Source organism: Copidosoma floridanum, unplaced genomic scaffold (assembly GCF_036245765.1).
Source record: "Copidosoma floridanum isolate Cflo_tuat_1 unplaced genomic scaffold, Cflo_Japanese_pri ptg000020l, whole genome shotgun sequence".
In the NCBI taxonomy this organism is placed as follows: domain Eukaryota; kingdom Metazoa; phylum Arthropoda; class Insecta; order Hymenoptera; family Encyrtidae; genus Copidosoma; species Copidosoma floridanum.
This window is the reverse complement of record NW_028321897.1, coordinates 32069805-32090240: the sequence shown is the minus strand read 5'-3', so window position 1 is coordinate 32090240 and position 20436 is coordinate 32069805. Positions and strand designations below refer to the sequence as shown.

Genomic DNA, 20436 nt, shown 5'->3' with positions numbered 1-20436 from the left:
GTACATCGGTAAAAGGGATACAAAGAACAAACTTTATGGCATGATATATAAAACAATCTATGCTTATTAATTAAAAAATTTTAATAATCCCAAATACAATACAAAAACCAAATAGTTAAAAAAAAAAAACTTACCCAGCCACTTTACATAACTATTTAACAGCGATATGACCCCACGTATATCCCAGACATAAGAGTACAGATCGTATAGCAATTCTCTATTTCTGCAACAAGATAACCTCTGAAGTAAGCGATTAACTCCATCACACATGTCATGCATTTTAGCTGCACGAGCATACCACTCTTCAACCTAAAACAATTATTAAATATTTTAACTAAAAGCAAATTAATTCAAATTAACCAGATTTGATCTAGTTGTAATTAGTTTTTAATACGAATAAATGTTCAAAACTCCATAAATTCAGCTGTTATTGACTTACATCTGATTTGTTTGCTGGCTTGTCATCCTTATACTTTTGCATAACAATGTAAGCGTTGCTTTTGAGCCAATTGAATTCTTGAAGCAATTGGATGCCGTGGCCACCATGCTCAAAGGGTAAATAGAATAAGTCGCAGAGCAGAGCTAAATCTTCGTACGTTAGTTTTTTATCAGCTTCTTTCGAGAAATTTTGATCCTTGTCCAACTTGGCAGCTGCAGTTTTAAGCTGCTCGTCTATCATCTGAGAGCCACTTATCAAGTTCGGCTGGTCAAATATTTCTACTTGTATGTTCCCAGAGGTTGCGCAACAGTTCTGTTTCTAAATAGCAATGCAGATTTAAAAAATCAGTAGATAGACAAATTAACAGACTTTAGAGCGTGCAAAAAAAAAATTATTTTTAGTTTAATAAGTAATTCAGAAGCTACAAGTACTATTTAAAGTAGTAAAACATATTTTTTAACATCTGAAGAATGTTAGTAAATTATTAATTGAAAAATAAAAAATGTAACTGAGTTTCGTGTGAAGAATCAACTATAGTCGGTGTACACCCATTAGCACTGCAAGACTTAACATACAGATAATAAATGAACCCAATGGCGATGTGCCTCCTAATGAAGAATCTCCATTTCAGATAAAAGCCTCCACAAGTTGCAGAAGGTCCATACTACTTACTACAAAAAATTCAAATTAAAGCTACTACTGTAAAAGCCAAAATTCAGCGATCAGGGAAGGTCTCAGTAAAAAGATTTGTTCGATTAAGGTGTTCGGAGCGCTTTAAACGACCCAAGAGACATTGAGGTGTATATCTGTATTCATCACCAGGACGGTAAATATAAATTTATTATGCTTCGGTGATTCTAGGATTTTTCAGAGCATTACAAATAACTTAATAGAGTAAATCTAGTGACGAACATGTTCACCCAAGGCTTATTGATTCGTTTCCGTACTTAACGTGAACGACAACACCGCCTAGCCTAGTGGTGATGCGTAAACAAGCAATCCAAAAGTAGTACAGTAAACGTTACCATATACGCAGACAATTTAGTTCATCTGAACCATACATATATATATTCTAAAGCAGTTATGTTTATACTGTCAGTTTATTAATCCTAAGGCTCTTAGTATTGTGCATTATGTTCATCGTCATTGTAGCTGTTGACCAAAAGTTATGTACGAAAAAAGTTTAAAATTACTTGTTATTACTGCGTAAAAGAGTAGAGGATGTCAAAGCTGGCTTATGCTGTAGATTGAAGTCTGGTAATGGGTTTAACTACAGTATTCTCTTTTAATCACTACACGGAAAAACCGAGTTCATTGAAAATCCCCTACTACACTTAGTTATGAACTTTTCATAGCTTGGTACGGTTTTTTCCCATACCACATCTGTCTAAAACCTACGCTCAAATATGTTAGCCATGTAAAATCTCCTTCTACTGTTAAGTAAGTTTATATAAACACTAGGTAAGGTATTATCTCATGTAAATAAATAAGTAATTGAATAATTTTATTCACATGGAAAAATATTAGTGAGATGTTGTGATTTCCAATTCACTAAAATATTTTAATAAAGTCATCCATGATTCACTTTGAGGTTACTTTTGATATTTATGGTAACAGCATTAAAGATTCATCACTGCACCAGTATGCTAATTAACTGTCACTTATTTTTTTAACGCTGGTACATACATTTATTACAATAAAAATAATATTACAATGAATATGAATAATTTTTAATTGTAATTTTAATACACCTGCAGGTATATTAAAAATGCATACCGCAAGAAAAAATATAGTGCTTTGCGCACTATAGTACGTCGTAAACACCTACTGGATACATCTATTTTTCATAGCTACTGTTGGTACGGGAAAAAACTGTACTACCGTCACTAAATACTTGTAGTGATATCTTAAAACCTATATACTTGGTACGAAATTTAAGACCACTTAAGGTGACACTAAAAATTCTTGAATTAGTAAGCAATAAATATAACGTTGGTTTAGTATTTCTTACGATCAAATATTGTAGTAGGGGATGTTCAATGAACTCGGTCTTTCCGTGTAGAAATGGCAAGGATATCGCAGGCAAATACTGCTCTTGCTTTGACGTCACCTCAAAAGGCGAGTCCTTAACTATCATTTTCCTAATCATCGTAATCATGCAACCAAACATGAGGTTAATTCCATTCATTCTTTCGTAGATTTTTTCTACTCGTAAAGTTAAAGGGTTCTCATACATTTTTTAAATTGTTTTAATTGGGAGGTGATCAACAAACACATTTTACTTATTGTAAACTGTTGGTTCAGTCTAGTTGCAAAAATATTTATATTCGCCGAAAATCATCGTTAATTGTTTGCGTTAATGCAAAGTTATGGATAATGGTGATTCACGAGTTATCATTCAGCATTTTACCTTTTCTCTTGCTGATTTCATTAAAACTACCGAACAATTTTCAAAAAGTTTATTAAAGAATGTTTGTTAGTATATAGAAGTACTAGCGCCCTCCGTCTTGACTTCGACCGAGAATCACTAAATGAAACACCGTAGTGTGTTGACACGTAATGTGAAACGTTTTCAGTTCAAAATTCTACATCTATTTCTGACACTTTTCAGAACAAAAATCTTTTAATTAAAAACATATTTGTTTGGAATCCATACAGTTTATTGAATCAAGCAAAATGCTGTAAGAAGTGAGAAAAATACAATTATGCTAAAAAGTACGGTGCATTCCTTATGCCATAAAATAATCGTTGGCCCTGAAAGGCCGTTGATTTGCAGTTTCTTCCGTATAATCTATGATGAGGGCTATTTTTTAAAGCTGTAAAGATTTAAAACTCACAAAAAATGTATAATTAAAAAAAATTTTTTTCTCTTACCTCACAACTTTATTACCACAGCAACAAAGTCCTGACGTTTAATCTCTACATTTTTTATCACCACAAAAATACAAATACATATTCCTATAATTACTATGAGGGTTATAATGAAAAACTGATCTCTCACTCAATAAATTCTTTATTTATCGATTTTGATGCTGCTTTAATCTCTATAAAGGTTTAGCGTCATTTTCTTGACTCCTAAAATTGTATTCATTAGATGCATTTGAAGTTTTCCTTCCAATTCGATTTTTTGCGACCTTTAGCATAGTTAAGACTTTTGTGAGCTCTAAAGCCCATTTTTTCAACTTTAGTAGGTTGTAAGATATTGTTGGCAAGATAGTTCGATATCCGATGACCCTGAAAAGGACCAGTGAGCTTCATAAGTAAACTCTTTCTTGACTGAAGTTTCCGGAAAACGTAATTGCTTGTATGCCTCAGGGTGATCTTTTCTGGCTTGTTATTGTAGCACCACACTGATCAGGAGGGAAACTACAACGTTTGGAGCTTTAGAGCTGGTTGTAGGGCTCTTTCCCAACGTCTTCTGGTATAACGTCAAAGACGTTGGTATCTAAAGCTCGTAAAGTGCCTTTTTTTTTGCAGACTCAGTTGTTTTAGTGATCTAAGGTGGAGAGATTGGTTCGTGATGCTTGCCCGTTGGCTCAAGTTTATTTTTCCTTCATAGCTGTTAGGTTCACCCAGCGCAGACCTTGGAGAGGATCGGTGATTCCTGGTTTTCCAGCAACAAAAAATTTCACTTGTGACATCTGCAAGTGAATGAATGACTTGGTTTACTAGTGGCTGGTTTTACTTAGTCTTTTAGTCGACGAATCGTTTTCGGAAATGATAGTAAAAATGTACTTATTGACAAGGTAGTTTCAATTTAGGTGGCCCATAAAAGTACCGATGAGATTGATGGTTAAATAGGAAACGTTAATACTGGAAGTGGACCTGAAAAGGGCCAGTGGTGAAACTTCCAGCTATTCTTCATCATTATTCTTGATGATGAAGAGCTGGTTGTGGGTAGCTTAACTCTTGCCCTCAAAGTCTCTGTGCACGGAGACCGTGATGGAGGAAGGTACGCCACTGACTAAAGAATATCTCGTCTTCTGGTCGTTCCCCGGATAACCAAGCGCTCATCGTTAGTTGGAAGAGTAGGCCTGAAAAATACCTTCTCTGTAAGGTATGCCCTCGGGATGACCACTACGAAGGAAGCCGTTGTGGCTGCCCATACTCTTCACAGGGCTCTCGTCCCTGGTTTGCATTTAAAGTTGAAAATTCTCTAACGGTACCAGGCCGGACTGTTGAACGGCCGCAAAGCTCTGAAGTGTTGGAGCAGGTTGTGCTCTAGCTAGACACGTCTCCTAGTTTTCCGCCGGAGACGTTGACGTTCTGACCGCCTATTTTACCGGGGCACTCGCTTATTTTGGCGATCCGGGGTACAAACCGATTTATTTCGCTTGCCAGTGAAGAGTGTCATCAGTAGCCGGGATTCCCAATTGCACGACTAACAACTCTGTGCTTGGTGTACTGCCAATGACCGACTACGACAATTGACAATTCGATGGGGCATCTTATAACTATTCTTCACTATCTTTGATTGCGGGTGGCTTCAATTTTACTTCGACGCCACCTAGCCAATCCTACTTAACTAAAGCGCTTGCTCATTTTAGCAAAACTTCGAGCTTGTTTATCGCTATTGTTATTAACTTTTTTAAGAATAAAACTATGCGAAAACTATCTCAGAATTATCAAGAATCAGTATGCAAAATTTTACTAAAATCGGTTCAGTGGTTTTCGCGATTAGCGATTACAACAGTTTTAGCGACATTGCTTCATATATTAGTAAGATAAGATAAGATGTAGCCACTTTTTTGTGTACAATGCTGTCCAAGGATAAAGCTGCTACGGCGGTTTAATAAAGAGAAACATTATAGCCAGTTTGACAATAGTCAATGCTGCATGCATAAATAACTTGATTTATATTTTTTTTATACTTAAAATTTTTAGTACATTGTGCATTAGTTTAAAATAAGCATTTCAAGAATCGAATTATTTCTCTTTAAGTTTTATTCCCTTTATGTAATGTTTTTAACAGAAGCTAGTATCAATGTTTATAACTATGATTTTTAAGTGTTCAAAAATAGTGGAAAACATAAGATGAGTATAAAGACACACAATTTCTCAGGTAACAAGGGGTTCACCAGACCCATAGAAAGAACGAATCTCTAAAAAAATAAGTACTGTATTCATGTATCTCACTAAATAAAAAACTTGAAAAACGAATAAAATAAAAAAAATAAGAAAATTTAGTTCAGTACTCGATAGTTGAACTTTGTGAGTACGTCATGCATAAATACAGTACTCACGAAGTTTAACTATCGTGAGTACTGAACTAAATTTTCTTATTTTTTTTTGTACTCGTTTTTCAAGTTTTTGTTTTAGTGAACTACATAAATGCAGTACTTATATTTTTAGAGCTTCGTTCTTCCTATTAGTCTGGCGACTTCCTTATTACCTGAGAAATTGTGTGTCTTTATACTCATCTTATGTTAAAGAACTTCGTTCTTACCGAGGGTCCCATGACCCATTTTTACCCCCTGGTTTGTTTCTTTTTTTTTAATCTTCTTTATTTTCTTTTTTTTTTTCTATTTAATTTTTTTTTCCTCATTCCTTTTCTCATTTCATTTTCTTTTTTCATTCCATTGTGTTTTTTTATTTTTTTTTAATGCATTTTGTTTTTTTCATTTAAAAAAATTTTATTTCCTGTATTTTTATTTCATTGCCTTTTTCATTTTATTTTATGTTTTAATGTCTTTTCTGATTTCATTCCCTTTTTCTGATTTCATTTTTCAATTATTTTTCACATCATTTTCCATTTTATTTTTCTCATTATTTCATATTTATTTATTAATTTTTTTTTTCATTGAATATTTTTATTTTGATTTTATACCTTTCTTTTTGTTTTTAGTTTTAATTGTTTATCGTTGCATTTTGTTTAAATTTTGTTTATTTAATTTCTGTACATAAATTTTTTTAAATTATTTTTTTTCTTACTTGTTGTTTGGCAATTGTACAGCCAATTAATTCAATTTATGTTTTACTGTTATATAATTATTTAATGACATTTTGCCACTATTTGTTCATCAAATTCAAAATAAGCACCCTTAAAAACCATTAAAATGATATGTTACTCCAACTATACATATTTAATGATCTTACATAGTTTATTTATTATTGATTAAATAAATTAAAATATTTATATAATTATGTGACATTGTAACATAATTCGTTTTTTAAATTCCAAATAAGAACCCTTAAAAACCACTGATACGTTCTGCAACTCTATTGTGTATGTTTATTTTAATAATTCATTTATTTATCAAATAATTTATTTAGAACAGTAATTATTAGCATTGTTTTAATGCCAAAAAACATCAGGTTTCAAAAAAATTGGTTGGTATTTTATGCATCAAATGCATAAAATACTAATATTTATTACGTAATAAATAACGCACCTTATTCGATGTAATCTACATAATCGTATTTATGCTAATTAAATTTTTTGTTTTTTTTTTTTTTAATTTATGATTTAAAGAACTTCGTTTTAAAAAATAATCAAATACATAATTTATCATTACTTGAATGTATTATGAGTGAATGCATATGAAAATGAAAAATAAGTTACGAACCACACGATAAGTACAAAAAACCGATTCCCTGTCGTGGGCAGCGCTCGTAGCAGAGTAGGTAAGGTACTCGACTCGTATGCAGTAGGTCGAGGGTTCAAATCTTCTTGTTGGAAAGTGTTTTTTTTTTTTTTTTCTTTTTTTAGAATTGTAGAAGAAAAAAATTTTAAGTTAAATAAAAACTATTGTGGGAAAATAAAATTAAAATTGGTTTAAAAATTAATTGCTTGGGAGTGTGAAGGGGAATGGTGGGCAAAAGTGTGCAGGAGAGTAGTGCAGCATGGTTGGAAGATATATGATGGGGTAAGTGTGTAGGTAACTGATGGTGGGGGCGACGGAGAAAGGGGGGAAACAAAATGAATTAGGAGGAAGAGACTTCCGGTAAGCTACTTTCGTTTCATACAAATCTGTCGTTTTTAAAATTTCAGCCCCCCCCCCCCCAGTACGTGACATAAAGAACTTAGTTCTAAAAATTTTTATTGAAATAATTCTGATAATTCGTGGAATTTCGTCAAGTTACCTAAATTGTGCACACAAAAATTTTTCAAAGTAAAGCAGAAGTCAAGATATCCATAATTTCTCAAGCCTAATTAATTTCAAAGTCCCTCGTTTGGTTGCTGCAGAGCCACGATCCCCGAGCCACTGCATTAGTCCACCGCTCCACCACTTCAGCACTGTCGTCCGTTTCAGCGCGCTGAGCTGGAATGTTTCAAATTAACTATAATTAAACGATAGTTAGAGGCCAACGAACGATGCCAAATAATTTTTATGAAAACTTCAAGATCTTTGCTACAGCATGTGTAAATTATAGCTTAAGCGGTTAATAAACAAGTACAAATGAATTCAAAAAAAAAATTTAATAATTTATACTTCTTAGCATGCTACGACAATGTTTTTTTTTTCAATTTGTAGAAACTAGCAGCTTTTTTTAAACCATAAATAAGTCGAAGCTTTATTTGGAAAAAATAAAAAAAGTTATGTATACGTGCATAAAGAAACTATGATTCTAAAACAAATCGTTATACAATTAGTTGTACTTAATTTAAAAAAAAAAAATTTTTACACAAAAACTCTTAAGAAACCAAACAAACAAAACTGAAAAAAAATAAAATTGAACAACTGAAACTAACAAGTAACAGAACAAGTTTTTAAGCAGAACCAATATTTATTAAGATTTCTAAGATCAATAGGTTAATTGCTACTTAACTAGTACTAAATATTTAGCTTAACAAATATGTCTAGATCTCATACGGCGAAAGCAGGTATTTGCATACATATAACTCACGCAGTTTTTACTGCAGCAACACGTATTTCACAGTGTTTTCAGGAAAAGTTTTGACAATTATACCTTTTAAAATTTTAAATGGTTCCTAATAATCGAAAATTAATACTAAATATCTGATTTCTTAACTAAAATTAATGTGAAACCATTATATTTTTTGGTACTAACATTGGTAAGTATTCCCAGACTTAACAACGTCAGAATGCGTCCGAAAAAAATTATGCTTGTTTTCACTCACTCTAAGGATGAAGAGGTTTTGAAACGATAATGTGCTTTGAACGCTATAGATAAGTCTCCATCAGAAAATGGTTTGGTGCAAGGGTCTTGTTATTACTTGCATGCAATGCATGCAAGAAAAAAACAAAAAGTTAAAAGATTGGAGCTTACGATATGTTCTACTTCAGACAATAATGTTAATCATGTTCTGTCTATGGAAGCTTGTTCATTAGAAGTTGCGAATATCGTCTTTTACTTTTCCTATTTTACTTTTTGAAGCTCCTTCCATGTGCGAAACGATTGGCAGATTAGAAATCCAAGTAAAGTTTTTTTTCAAAGAAAAGTCAACTTGAATACTTTTGTTTACATAGTTTCCATAGTTACTGAAAATTTTTTGAGGAAATATCTTTCTAGCTGCAAATCTTTGAACTGTCATTGTAGCTGTGATGGTATTTAAATCATAAGCTAATTCGACGTGGATAGCTCTAGAAGTCGGCCAAGTGAAACCTATTTCTTCCTCCTCTAACGCTTTCTATAGCTTCTCTTAACTAACGGTATTGAATTCAGCGGATACGAAAAACTCATTTACCTCTCAAAGATCCTACGTAGTACTTATCTTACTTTGGTGTAATACATTCTGAGAAATCGGATCGAGTTCGTCTTGTATTTGATGCTGCTGCAAAATCAAATTCAGTAAGTCTCAATTATTCGATGTTGTCTGGTTTAGACTTGTTGAAAAATCTTTTGGGCATAATAATGTATATAAGGCAGAGTTTAGCATTTAATGTTCTCAAATAATACACAAAGTACATGTTTTTGAGGGTAAAAATTTTTTTGGAGGACAGAGACGCTTGGAGATTCTTGTGGATTAAAAGAAATAGATCTATTGAACCTTAAGAATGTGTCAAATTGTTCCTTCAATTTAAAGCAAAATCATTAACATCTTCTACGACGTTCATTTAATATAAAAACGCCAAAATTTAAAGTAACTTTTTTCCAAAAGCTTTTGAAAGTATAGTTAAAAACTTTTACAAGGATAATTTTGTGAAAATCACTAATTTTGTCGAAGAAGCTACTGAATTTTTAAAAGACGGAATAGTAATAAATTAAGTTGTGAATCAGAAATTAAATAGCTGGACGAGCAACAAGTCGCGAGTTCTGTATTTCGTAGGTAAGAAAGGGCAAAATTCTTAAAAATTTGTTATTTTTTAAGGAAATTCTTGAATAAAATCTAGGCTAACAATAGTAAATTGGCTTGAGCTTCATTAACTTTCAATTTCACAAGCAAAAAATCAAAGATGATTTATTCTTAAGGAAACAAATACCTTTGAAACGTGAGTTTTAAAGTATTATTATGTCTATTTTTAACGTACTGGACATTCTTACTTCTTTTTTAATTTAATCTCGTATCCTGATAAAAAATGAGAAAAATTTTGTAGAACGGTATCATTTGAAATCATTCTTTAGCAGACGCAAAGTTTGAATCTCTGTGCAGTTGGTTTGAGAAAATGAAAATTTCAAAAAAATTTAAGGTGACGCAATGCTGTAGGATTACCAACTTTTGAGTTTTGTCTACTAAATTTCACCTATATTTCGATGTACGCTCTCACTTTTATGCTGCTGCTGCCTATTAGAGATTTTTTTTTTTAAACAGTATCTATCTCACTGTATTTATAATTTCTAAAAGCTGAATTTCCACCCTCAAGCCAACAGCAATATTTTGTCTAGAACTTCAAGACGTATTACAACAATAACTGTTATAAACAACATTTTGATTTAAACATTAATGTAATGCAAATAGAAAGCATTGAAAGAAAAGAATTTTTTTAGACCATTTGGACTAACTAAAAATCTTATAGATTTGTTTAATTTTAGATTTTTTAAATTTCTTTCATACTACATATTGCAATTAAGGCACGTCTGATCTCTAAACTACTACGATAAGTAACATTGTCATCTCTAACACATTCCAGCTTATCTGTCTAGCCTTTATACTTATAGACAAAAACGATTTTCGTCGTCTCGGTATCGTCCAGCACCCGTATCATCTTTAATAAAGGTGCAATTAAGTGGGCATCTACACTGTACATCGTATTAAAACGTTATATGTTATGTCTCTTTTACATGTTACCCCGCCTATGTTGAGTCATTTTCATAGGCGTTTGTTCTATAGTAATGTCAGATACAATGACATAACATAATTTATTAGATCTGACAAAAGTAACAAATCTCTTCTATACAAATTTGTTACATTCTGTTTCAGCCTTTTTAAAACATAAAAAGAAAAACTTTTAAAATATACAAAAGAATTATTTCCAAAACCATATCGAAGTTATGGATATATTTTTTTAAATTTTAATAACACTATTGTGGTTTCAAAAAAAAACAAGTCTAATAAATGCATTATTGTAGGCGCTTTATAAGCTAAGCATAAAAAATTTCATGACTAAGATCCCATAAAAGCTCAGCAATTCTTCAAAGAGCTTTTTATTTTACGCCATAATTGTCACATACTAAACTCCAACTTCTATCTCGAGCGTTTTTAAGGGGTGCACCTCAGGTTTAGTGCTCGCTCTGGCAACATGCACCACCAGGTACGAAAACTACCATTGTTTCTACTTCAGTGTCAATCAACTGCTAAAAAATATAATTTATATTAAATAAACAAACAAAGGTGGTATTGATTGCAAATTTTACATACAAACCAGAGAATTTTAAGCGTTAGAAAATACATGAACACATCATTGGATATTAAGCTTATCATATCTTAGAAACTGACTTAAAGAATTTACTGCATTATCTTTGTCCATGTATTCTTTCAAAAAACCTTTTCACTAAAAAATCTACTTATTTTTCATTACATTAAAAGAAAATTTTCCTAGACGATTCTTTGTTCTGAAAAAAAATTTTCCGTGGTCAAAGTACCAAGCTGTAGATTTTAATACGTTAGTTAGTTATATTCTGAACAGATAACGCCAAGGCCTTAAGTGTAAGTAACCACTTAAATGTCTCTACACCAACTAATCTCCTAAGATTTATTGTAAGATATATAATTATTTCTAAAAATAAAAGTGTAGTTTGAAAAGACAATAGAATTTTCTTTTTATACCTATATGTATAATAGACTTTTTGATCCATCAATAAATTGAAGCAATGATTGTGTTTACCGTTACTTTATTCTCTCGGTCTTTTCACTCTCCTGTCTTTGACTTAACTCCACGTCCCTTGCTTCTATCCTATCTTTTTATCCTGCGCTTTTTTTTTCTATTTCCTACCTGTGAGCTTAAATTAGGAGGTTCATACGGACGGATAGCTGTATGCTATCGTGTGTAACACATACTTGCTAGAAATAAAATTGTTTTACTAAAAAATTGTTTTAAAAAAAAATCAAATAGTCTCCATAAATTCACCCGATAAATTTTAGTACTGCAATAATGTAAATATAAAAACAAAAATGATTTGAATATAAAATATTGGTTATTTTACAATTAAAACTATACGTTGTGCCCAATATAGTTTATATTCTAAACAATTTCATTGTTTTACATGTATTCTTGGTATGCAGATACAACATTTTAGATGTGTTCCTTTTGTTTTTTTTCATCCTGTTCTATTTTTACTGTATAACCACCTTGAATTGATCATTCACTATCCAACCAACTTAAAATATTGAAAAGACAGCAACAGTTTTCTGTATTCTTTAAATAAGGAATGTAAGCTGTTAATCAATGTTGTCGCAATAACACATTATAAGAGAAATTTCTCACCTGAAAAGTTTAATTTTACAGATTTTAAACGATCCCATCAATTAATGCCTAAAAATGTAAAAATTAAGTGTTTTTTATGCATGAATATGATCCATTTTTATTCTATACAATTAAACTAAACGGATAGTAAAAATTGCACACTACAAAAAAGTGTGGCTATGTTAGTTTAGCATTTATACCCATTTACATAACGCTTTGAAAAATCAGTAAAAAAAAATTATGCCTATAAGTTTTGTTTGATCATACTTTTTATGAGTTTGTAGTATTAATAATCTTCGTCATTTAGTGGCTTAGTAATGAACGTGCTGGCTTTTTCATGAGAGAAACTTGAGGGGTTATAGGTTCATGTTTCATTAAAAAATATCAAAAATTTTTTTTTCAGATTGATGTCTAGATCTAGAGGTGTCTTCTTCTAAGAGTGTCGATATCCTATCAAATACTCAGTTAAGTCACTATCAGTTTTAAGGGGGTTCTCGTGATAATTCTTTTTCTTCAGAGATGAAAAATATGACGCACACATTGTATCACTACAAATAACATATCAAAATTTTAGAGAGTCTAGCTTCATAGTTTTAGAGAAATTAAATCGCAAAGTTTGTCGATTATAAACGATCTCTTATGGAGAAGTCGTTGCAGACTAGTAGCTAAAAAGAAATTATTACGTTCAACTCAGTTTTTTTTCTGAATTGGACAAAAAACAAATACGTTAAAATATACTGTAATGAAAATCATCATACAAAATTTCAAGAAGCCTAGCTTTATAGTACTTGAGATACTGCCGTATAGAGTTTGCCTTGAGACATACATTTTATCTATCTGGGGCACAAAATACAAGATGTTGCAACGTTGTAGGGTCAGCTAGATAGAGCATTTTTGATTCAGTATAGTAGCTAACTTTTTGTAAAGTTTTCAATAGATAAATGAGCTGCACTTTTAATTTCTTCATCGTTTCCGTGATAGTAATTAATAACAACACTAACAATAAAAATTAGTATGAAATTGGCCTCTATAATGAAAGTATGTATTACGTGTAAGAATGGAATAAGAGTACCGGTGGGAGCGCGCTAGGCAGCACAGGCGTCTCTAAGCACCTGCGTGTTTTTCGCTGTTAAACAGTTTATTATGTACACAAGTTTTGATCTGTAGTTTAAAAAGTGATAGAATAATATCTCAGAATTATCTGAGTTTTTAGTGAAATGCTATGGTTCCAGCAAACCTTGTGATGTCACTATCCAGTTCACTAATGACATTCCAGGCCTTATTCACATGCTTCCGGATGTTAAGAAAAACATCCTAGCAAATAATCTGAAATTACGCATTTTCAGAATTCTTAAAAAATTATCTAACCAAGACGAGAGTTGTAGCGAAAGTTCCAGTTTTTGTGAAAAAGACTTTTAATTTATTTTCTGCTTAAGAGAAGAGAGAAAAAACAGAAGCTTATTTGTTTGTTCCTTATTATAAATTGTTAATTTATTCAACGACTTCGAAAATATTATATTCGAACGCCAAAAGTGTTACACAAAGACAGTGAGACATTCTATATGTCTCGAGAAAATTTGATGTTATTATCTGTGTTGAATCTTGGTTCAATCCAAAGAACCACGTCCACATACCTGGTTTTCTTACCTTCAGAAAAGACTGGCTGACGAACTAAGGAGGAGGCACAGTATTTTTTACACACAAAAACATCCAGTACATCAAGCTATGCAACTTGGTCTCTCCTGACCCATCAGTGGAACTCGTCTGGCATTCGTCTTAGTGATCTACAACCCCCGCTTGACATTATAGCGTATTACAGATCAGGTACTACTCTGGCTCAAACTCAATGGGACAGTATTTTTAATAATATTTCAAACGCACACTGCCTTGTTGTTGATGATTTTAACTCACATAATATTTCGTGGAATTGTGACAAAACTGACAGTAATAGTCAATTCTTAGAAAATTCTCTGGATAAATTTGATTTATTTTTACATAACGAAAATACTTATACGTACATTGATATCCACCAAAATTACAAATCAAACCTTGACTTAATTTTGTCCACCATGAATTTGATTGACAGAGTAAATTTTGAAATTTTGGACGAGACTTATGGTTTAGACCATTATCCGATATCTAATTCTTACTCAACTGAAAGGTGCGAGTACTCAAGGAAAACTTTTAAAACTTACACTAAGCGTACAAATTGGGATAAATTTACTTAAGTACTTGAAGAATCTATAGTCACTTTTTATACAATTGATTAAGTCAATTCTAGTCCTACTGGAAAGTATTCCTTTTGTACTCGCACTATTTTGGATTCAATTAAGGACTCTACATCCATTTCTTTCAAAAATTCTATGGTGAATAAAAATCATAAAACAAATCTCGTTCGATGGTGGGATAATGAATACGATAAACTCAAAAGGTTAAGACGAGCTGCTTTTAAAAAATGGGAGTTTACAAATTACCTAAAAAATCTTATAAGTTACAAGAAACAAGCGGCAATGTGTAAAAAAATTTTTAAAACCAAAAAAAAGATTATTCCAAGGAGTTTGCGCCGTCTATCTCCTTTCACACTGACCCTCGTTATATTTGGAGGAATTGTAAAATATTAAAAAATTCTTGGGTAAATACTTATGACTTAAATTCATCCAGTAATAAAAATAACCATGATAAATCTATTTTAGCCTTAAATAAAATTTGCAATCAATATGTTCAGAGTAACCCTGATACTTTTCTAGAAACTATTCTAAATGATTTTTTTGATCGCTCTTTTGATTTTTCAGAATTTAACGCGTCTTTGCATAATGAAAAAATTAAATCTTCTCCAGGGCTCGACGGTACTGACTATTTTATCATACAAAAATTACCAGTTTAACACCATCTTATATTATTAGATATCTTTAACGAAATGTATCTCAATCATTCTTATTCAAAAGACTGGTAACACTCCTATTTACATTTTATTAACAAACCTGATGGCATTAATCTGAGACCTATATCTTTAACTTCTTGTCTTCGTAAGCTCTTTGAGATCATGGTTAAATATAGGCTTCAGTATTGGACAGAAACTTAGGGTATTCTCCCTGATAGCCAGCATGGATTTAGACAAGGACATTTTTGCATGGACAACTTGCTCAGCCTCACTACTAAAGTTGACGAAGCCTTTTTGGGAAAAAAGCAAGTCCTTGCTGCTTTCTGGACGTTAAGGGTGCTTTTGACAGCGTCAAAATAGATATACTGTTGGAAAGACTGGCTGACATTGGCTTCTCAGAGACTTTACTCCGACTCGTTCAATTCCTTACACAAGAAAGATACATCCATGCTGACTGTCTGGGTAATAATTACAGAATATCCCACAAAGGTGTTCCTCAAGGAGGTGTCTTAAGCCCTCTCTTGTATATAATTTATGTATCAAAAATAACAACTAATCTATCTAAAAATATATGTGTCTCAATTTGCGGACGACATTGCTGTGAACATTAAATTTAAGTATGTTAAAAGAGTAAAGCCTACTTCAAAAAACTCAATTAAAATATTTCTAACAATTTAACTTTATTGGGCCTCGATTTAGAGCCAAGTAAAACTGAACTACTTCATCTTAATAAAGAAAATATCTTACCAGGAACTATCGGTATTCAAGTTGAAGACCATACGATTAAATCGAAACCTTCTGCTGAGTTTCTGGATCTGACTTTCAATTACAAGTTATCTTTCATACCTCATATTAATCTTCTAAAAAAAAAATGTACAAAATCTCTAAATTTGATAAAATTTTTATGCGGCATTTGGTGGTAGTCAGACCCCGAAACTTTAATTACTTTGTATAAAAGTTATATTCACTGAATTATTGACTATGGAATTTTTATTTATTTTCCAAATTTTTTCAAGGTAAATTCAAAAGATTCAAAATTCAACCATAAGAATAGCTCTAGGCTACTGAATAAACACACCCACAAATACTTTACATGCTAAATCTAAAGTTCCATATTTAATTGACAGAGCTTAGTTCTTAAGTAACTCTTTTCTCTTAAAAGTTTTATCTAATCACGCGTCCCAGACACATAAAAACATAAAATACTATTATAAAATCTACTCTCATCACAAACCTAAAATTGAAAGGATTATGAGTCAAGAAGTCTGTAATATTATAAAAATGGAGAAAAATATTTTGTTTCACACCAATTTTAACCCCATTTGTATTACCTATTAAGCCATTTTTTATAAACCAGTAGTTATAACTAAGTTTGGACAAACACTGACAAAAGCCGAAAATCCTAGTGCCTCATCTACAGAATTCATAAGTAATACTGTATTTTCACTGACAGCAGTAAGATAAAAGGAAACAATTTTGTGGAGTCTGCAGCTTTTTGTCCCTCTCTCAACCAAACGGTTACTAAAAGTATTGACAAACTGGCGTCAATTTATACTGCCGAATATTGTGCCTTAAACGAAGCGCTTAATCTTACTGTAAATAGCACTATAGTCAACTCTACCATCTTCTTTGATTCACTTTGAGCCCTTCAAGCACTAAGCTCTCCCAATATTACTGTGAAAACTAATAGTTATATAGTTTCTCTAAAAGATAAATAATACAAATATACTACTGAGTATCCTAATCATGAGATTATTTTTTATTGGATTCCTTCTCACATTGGCATTTGGGAAAATGAAAGAGCTGACGTTCTTGCTAAGCTGGCTACTATAAAAGATACTCCGGATGTTAAATCCATGCCATACACGGACTTACGTGAAATTTTTAAAAGTAGGATATTTTATGATATCAACAACATACTCAAGTATTAACGACTAGATGAAGGAGTGCACTACTTTGAAAATATTTATACATACAGCTTAAAACCATGGTTCTGGCATAAAAATTTTTCACGCAAACTTATTACGACCATAAATAGAATCAGAGCAAACCATTATAATTTGGCAGAATCACTTGCAAGAGTTGGTTTTATTAAAAATTCTCTTTGTAAATGTAATCTTGCACTTGAAGGTATAAATCATGCAATATGGCAATGCTCTCTTTATGATAATCATAGGCAAAACCTTATAAAAAATCTCGCTCAGATAACTATTCATTTACCTAATACGGTGCATAGTCTTGTGATAGAATCAAATGTTAAAGCTTGCTTTTTTCTATGTAACTTTCTTAATCAATGTAATCTCAATATTTAGTCATAGGTATACTTTAATGTAAGCTGTATTGACTTTTTTATAAAGTCAGAAAAAGCTAATTAATAATAAAAAGAAAAAAGAATCGGATAAGAAAACTCGAATAATACTGTTGCTTAATATTTAATACAAAATTATTCATTCAACGAATTTCATTTTTTTTTATTCATAAATAACATTAGATTTTATACGAGTGGTAGCAAGACTATTCATAACTTCGTAAAAGTTTGTATCATAATTTAATACGTTATTGCATGGTTACGTTACATGAACATTTTTTTTTTTTAATTTATGATTCTTATTTATAACCAACGTCTTTTAACTTTTTAAATAATCAATAATTTAAAAAAAAACTGTTTTGTCTTTGGTGACAACAGGCTTGTTTTCATCTTCAGATTTTTAGATAATTCACTGGTAATACTATATTTACCTCCATGACTGTATATTTCGTGCAAACATTATTTGTTGTAAGACCAGCGTGGGCTAGTTTTATGAGTATGTCTTGACACTATTGATTCAAGTGGATTAAAGTCATGACTGGAAATTTTTTTTTGTTTATTGTACGTGATATTATCTCAGAAAACGCTTAACTTACATAAGTTAATGAGCATTCTTTTGTAATAGCACTTAATAGATTTCGCATAACAGTAATATAAAATAATGCATCTTGAAAGTTATCATTTTCTTCAAGTGTAAAAAACTAGTGTTGTTACGCTGATTAATTAGTTTTGTTTAGCCAAACGATCGTTTTTCGTTCGGACTCTACCTGTCATGGTAAACAATACAAGAAATTACTGTTTTTCACTTTCTACCCATTCAATGCAAATGCAAAGTGCAATTTTGCCTGATTGCCACGTAGTCACACGTATACACTTAAGCTGCACATATGTGAATACAGTCACTTTCAAAAAATTAGAGTCATCGTATTGATTATACATATGCTCAAGAAGTATAAGCTTAGGCATGCCGAACGTAAGTGGCATGCCGTACCATGATAACCACTATAAAAGGTATTTTACTTAACTAGGCAGCGGGCAGAACTCGCTTGAGACGATTGATAAGTACTGCAAGTGATACCCACACAGTAAGATGCATCATCAAATTATGTAAGGGAAACTTTTTACTACATGCTCATATAAAAGGCTTGCATACTAAGAAAAGAGAATAGTTGCAGAAAAAAGATGAACTGATAGAATAAGAGTAATGACTAATTAAATGTGTATGAAAAACTTTGTTGCATACTTGATATCTTACCAAATACGAATTATTACTAGCGTTTATTAAGAATTATGTAATCTAAGGAACTACATTACCGACACATTACCCTGTTAGTAAAAGTTTACAAACCAGTAATCAAATCATCTTTATTAGTAACGTAAGAAAACAAAGTACTATACAGCTATAAAAATAAAAAATAACGAAAGCAAAATTTTAAATCAAGCAACAAAATATGAATTAACGGAGGCACCTACCATATTTCGCGTAATAAATGCTGAAAAGTGTACTGCTAATAGCTGTTAGTCCCTTTTGTCTTGATCGTATTATTTACTCCTGTGGCTTAAATAAGAAATCTGTGGCTGTGCCACAAAACATAAAAATTTGCTTTCAAGCTATAAACTGAAGCAGCTATACAAGTTTGCCATAGTACAGTTCTTTGGTTTCATGGTAATTATAATACATATACATTCTTTCGATATCTTATGAAAATTTATCTTCATAGCTTCTTTGCAAACAATAGTCTGATTTTTTTATATTCAGTAAAAAGCTGAGAATTTTCATTGTTGATGGATAGAAAATGCAAAATAACCTTTCTGTAAAATTTTACATAGGAGTAAACGAGGGTAGTAGATAAGCTATGGCGATTCCGGCCCAGGTGGGCTCGAGTCGCCAGGCGATTTCGGCCCACTCCCTCTCCGCGGCGAGGGGCCCCTCTTTTCGGGTGGAGTGGTCCCTGCTGCAGCCAATGGGCGAGCAGGAGCTGTGGCTTCCTCGCATTCCTTGTGCGTGCGCTGCTTGAGGTTGCGTGCGCCAGCTGCAGTGCTGCTTGAGTTTGCGCGCGCTGTTTGAGTTTATGCGCAATGTGCATTAGCGCCTGTAGCGCCGCGTGCGCCAGCTGGTGACGTGCAACGCAGTTTGAGTTTGCGCGCGATGCAATGTGCGTAAGTCGTCTGCAGCGTTGATTTGCGCGCGCTGTTTGAATGTGCGAAACCGTGTGCAGCTTGTGCACGTGGTAGTTATATGGATACAAAACTTTTTTTGTGTTAGTGAGCGCGTTGCATGATAATGTAGGATGTGGAGTGGTAGGGAAATAATTGTTAAACATTTTTTGTTTTATTTTTAAAATCAGTTTATATTAAATGAAAAATGTACATGATTTACAAAACGATTTTGTTAAACATGTTGTTCTTAAAATACATAAAAATTTGGCGGAAAAAATCTATCAGTATTATTTATATTATGTGCTTCGCTCAACCAACCACGTCGTAGCCGGTCATCCATGTAGGCTGTTGCTTTTGTCGTTTAAGGCGTTGATATGCTGCATAATATAAATCGCTGTCTTGCTTTGATGACTTAATTGATATGCTAGTCAGAAACCATTGTTTTAATGAATGTGCTTTATGTAGGGCACAAAATAGTTTTTTCTTTTCAAAATGGTTTTGTCCGTGTGTAAGGCATACTGGAAAAGAGACTTTGTCTTCAAAGTCTTTGAAAGTACGATGCATTTGGGACAAATCGTGAACTTCACGTGTCAGGATTGAACTTATGAACTTAGCTTCATCACTTCCGTAAGTGTAAATTCTTTTCAGGTTCTTGGCAATAGTTATTAGATGATACTTTAAGTCATTTAAAGTAACATTACCCTCAAACCATTCGATTCCGTGGACTTCTACCGTCTGGTGATTATTATGCTTTTTTACATCAGACGGTAAATAATTAAAATTGCAAGGTGGCTTGATTATCTAATGGCCAACAACGTTTCCTTGCAAGGAAACCACTGAA

At 32.2% G+C, this 20436-nt stretch overlaps 1 protein-coding gene across 5 annotated transcripts in view; it reads right to left on the bottom strand.

Moving 5' to 3' along the window:
- Oga (O-GlcNAcase) overlaps positions 1-20436 on the bottom strand; it is a 258596-nt gene that overhangs the window by 137746 nt on the left and 100414 nt on the right. For 3 of the 5 annotated variants that reach the window (XM_089593868.1, XM_089593869.1, XM_089593867.1), the window contains 2 exons: positions 440-751; positions 135-309 (listed from right to left, as the gene is read on the bottom strand). In XM_089593868.1, coding sequence (XP_089449994.1) covers positions 135-309; positions 440-751 — 487 coding nt within the window. Of the gene's footprint in view, positions 1-134; positions 310-439; positions 758-20436 lie in introns of all 5 variants that reach the window. The other 2 variants (XM_014348767.2, XM_014348768.2) reach the window with 1 other exon arrangement.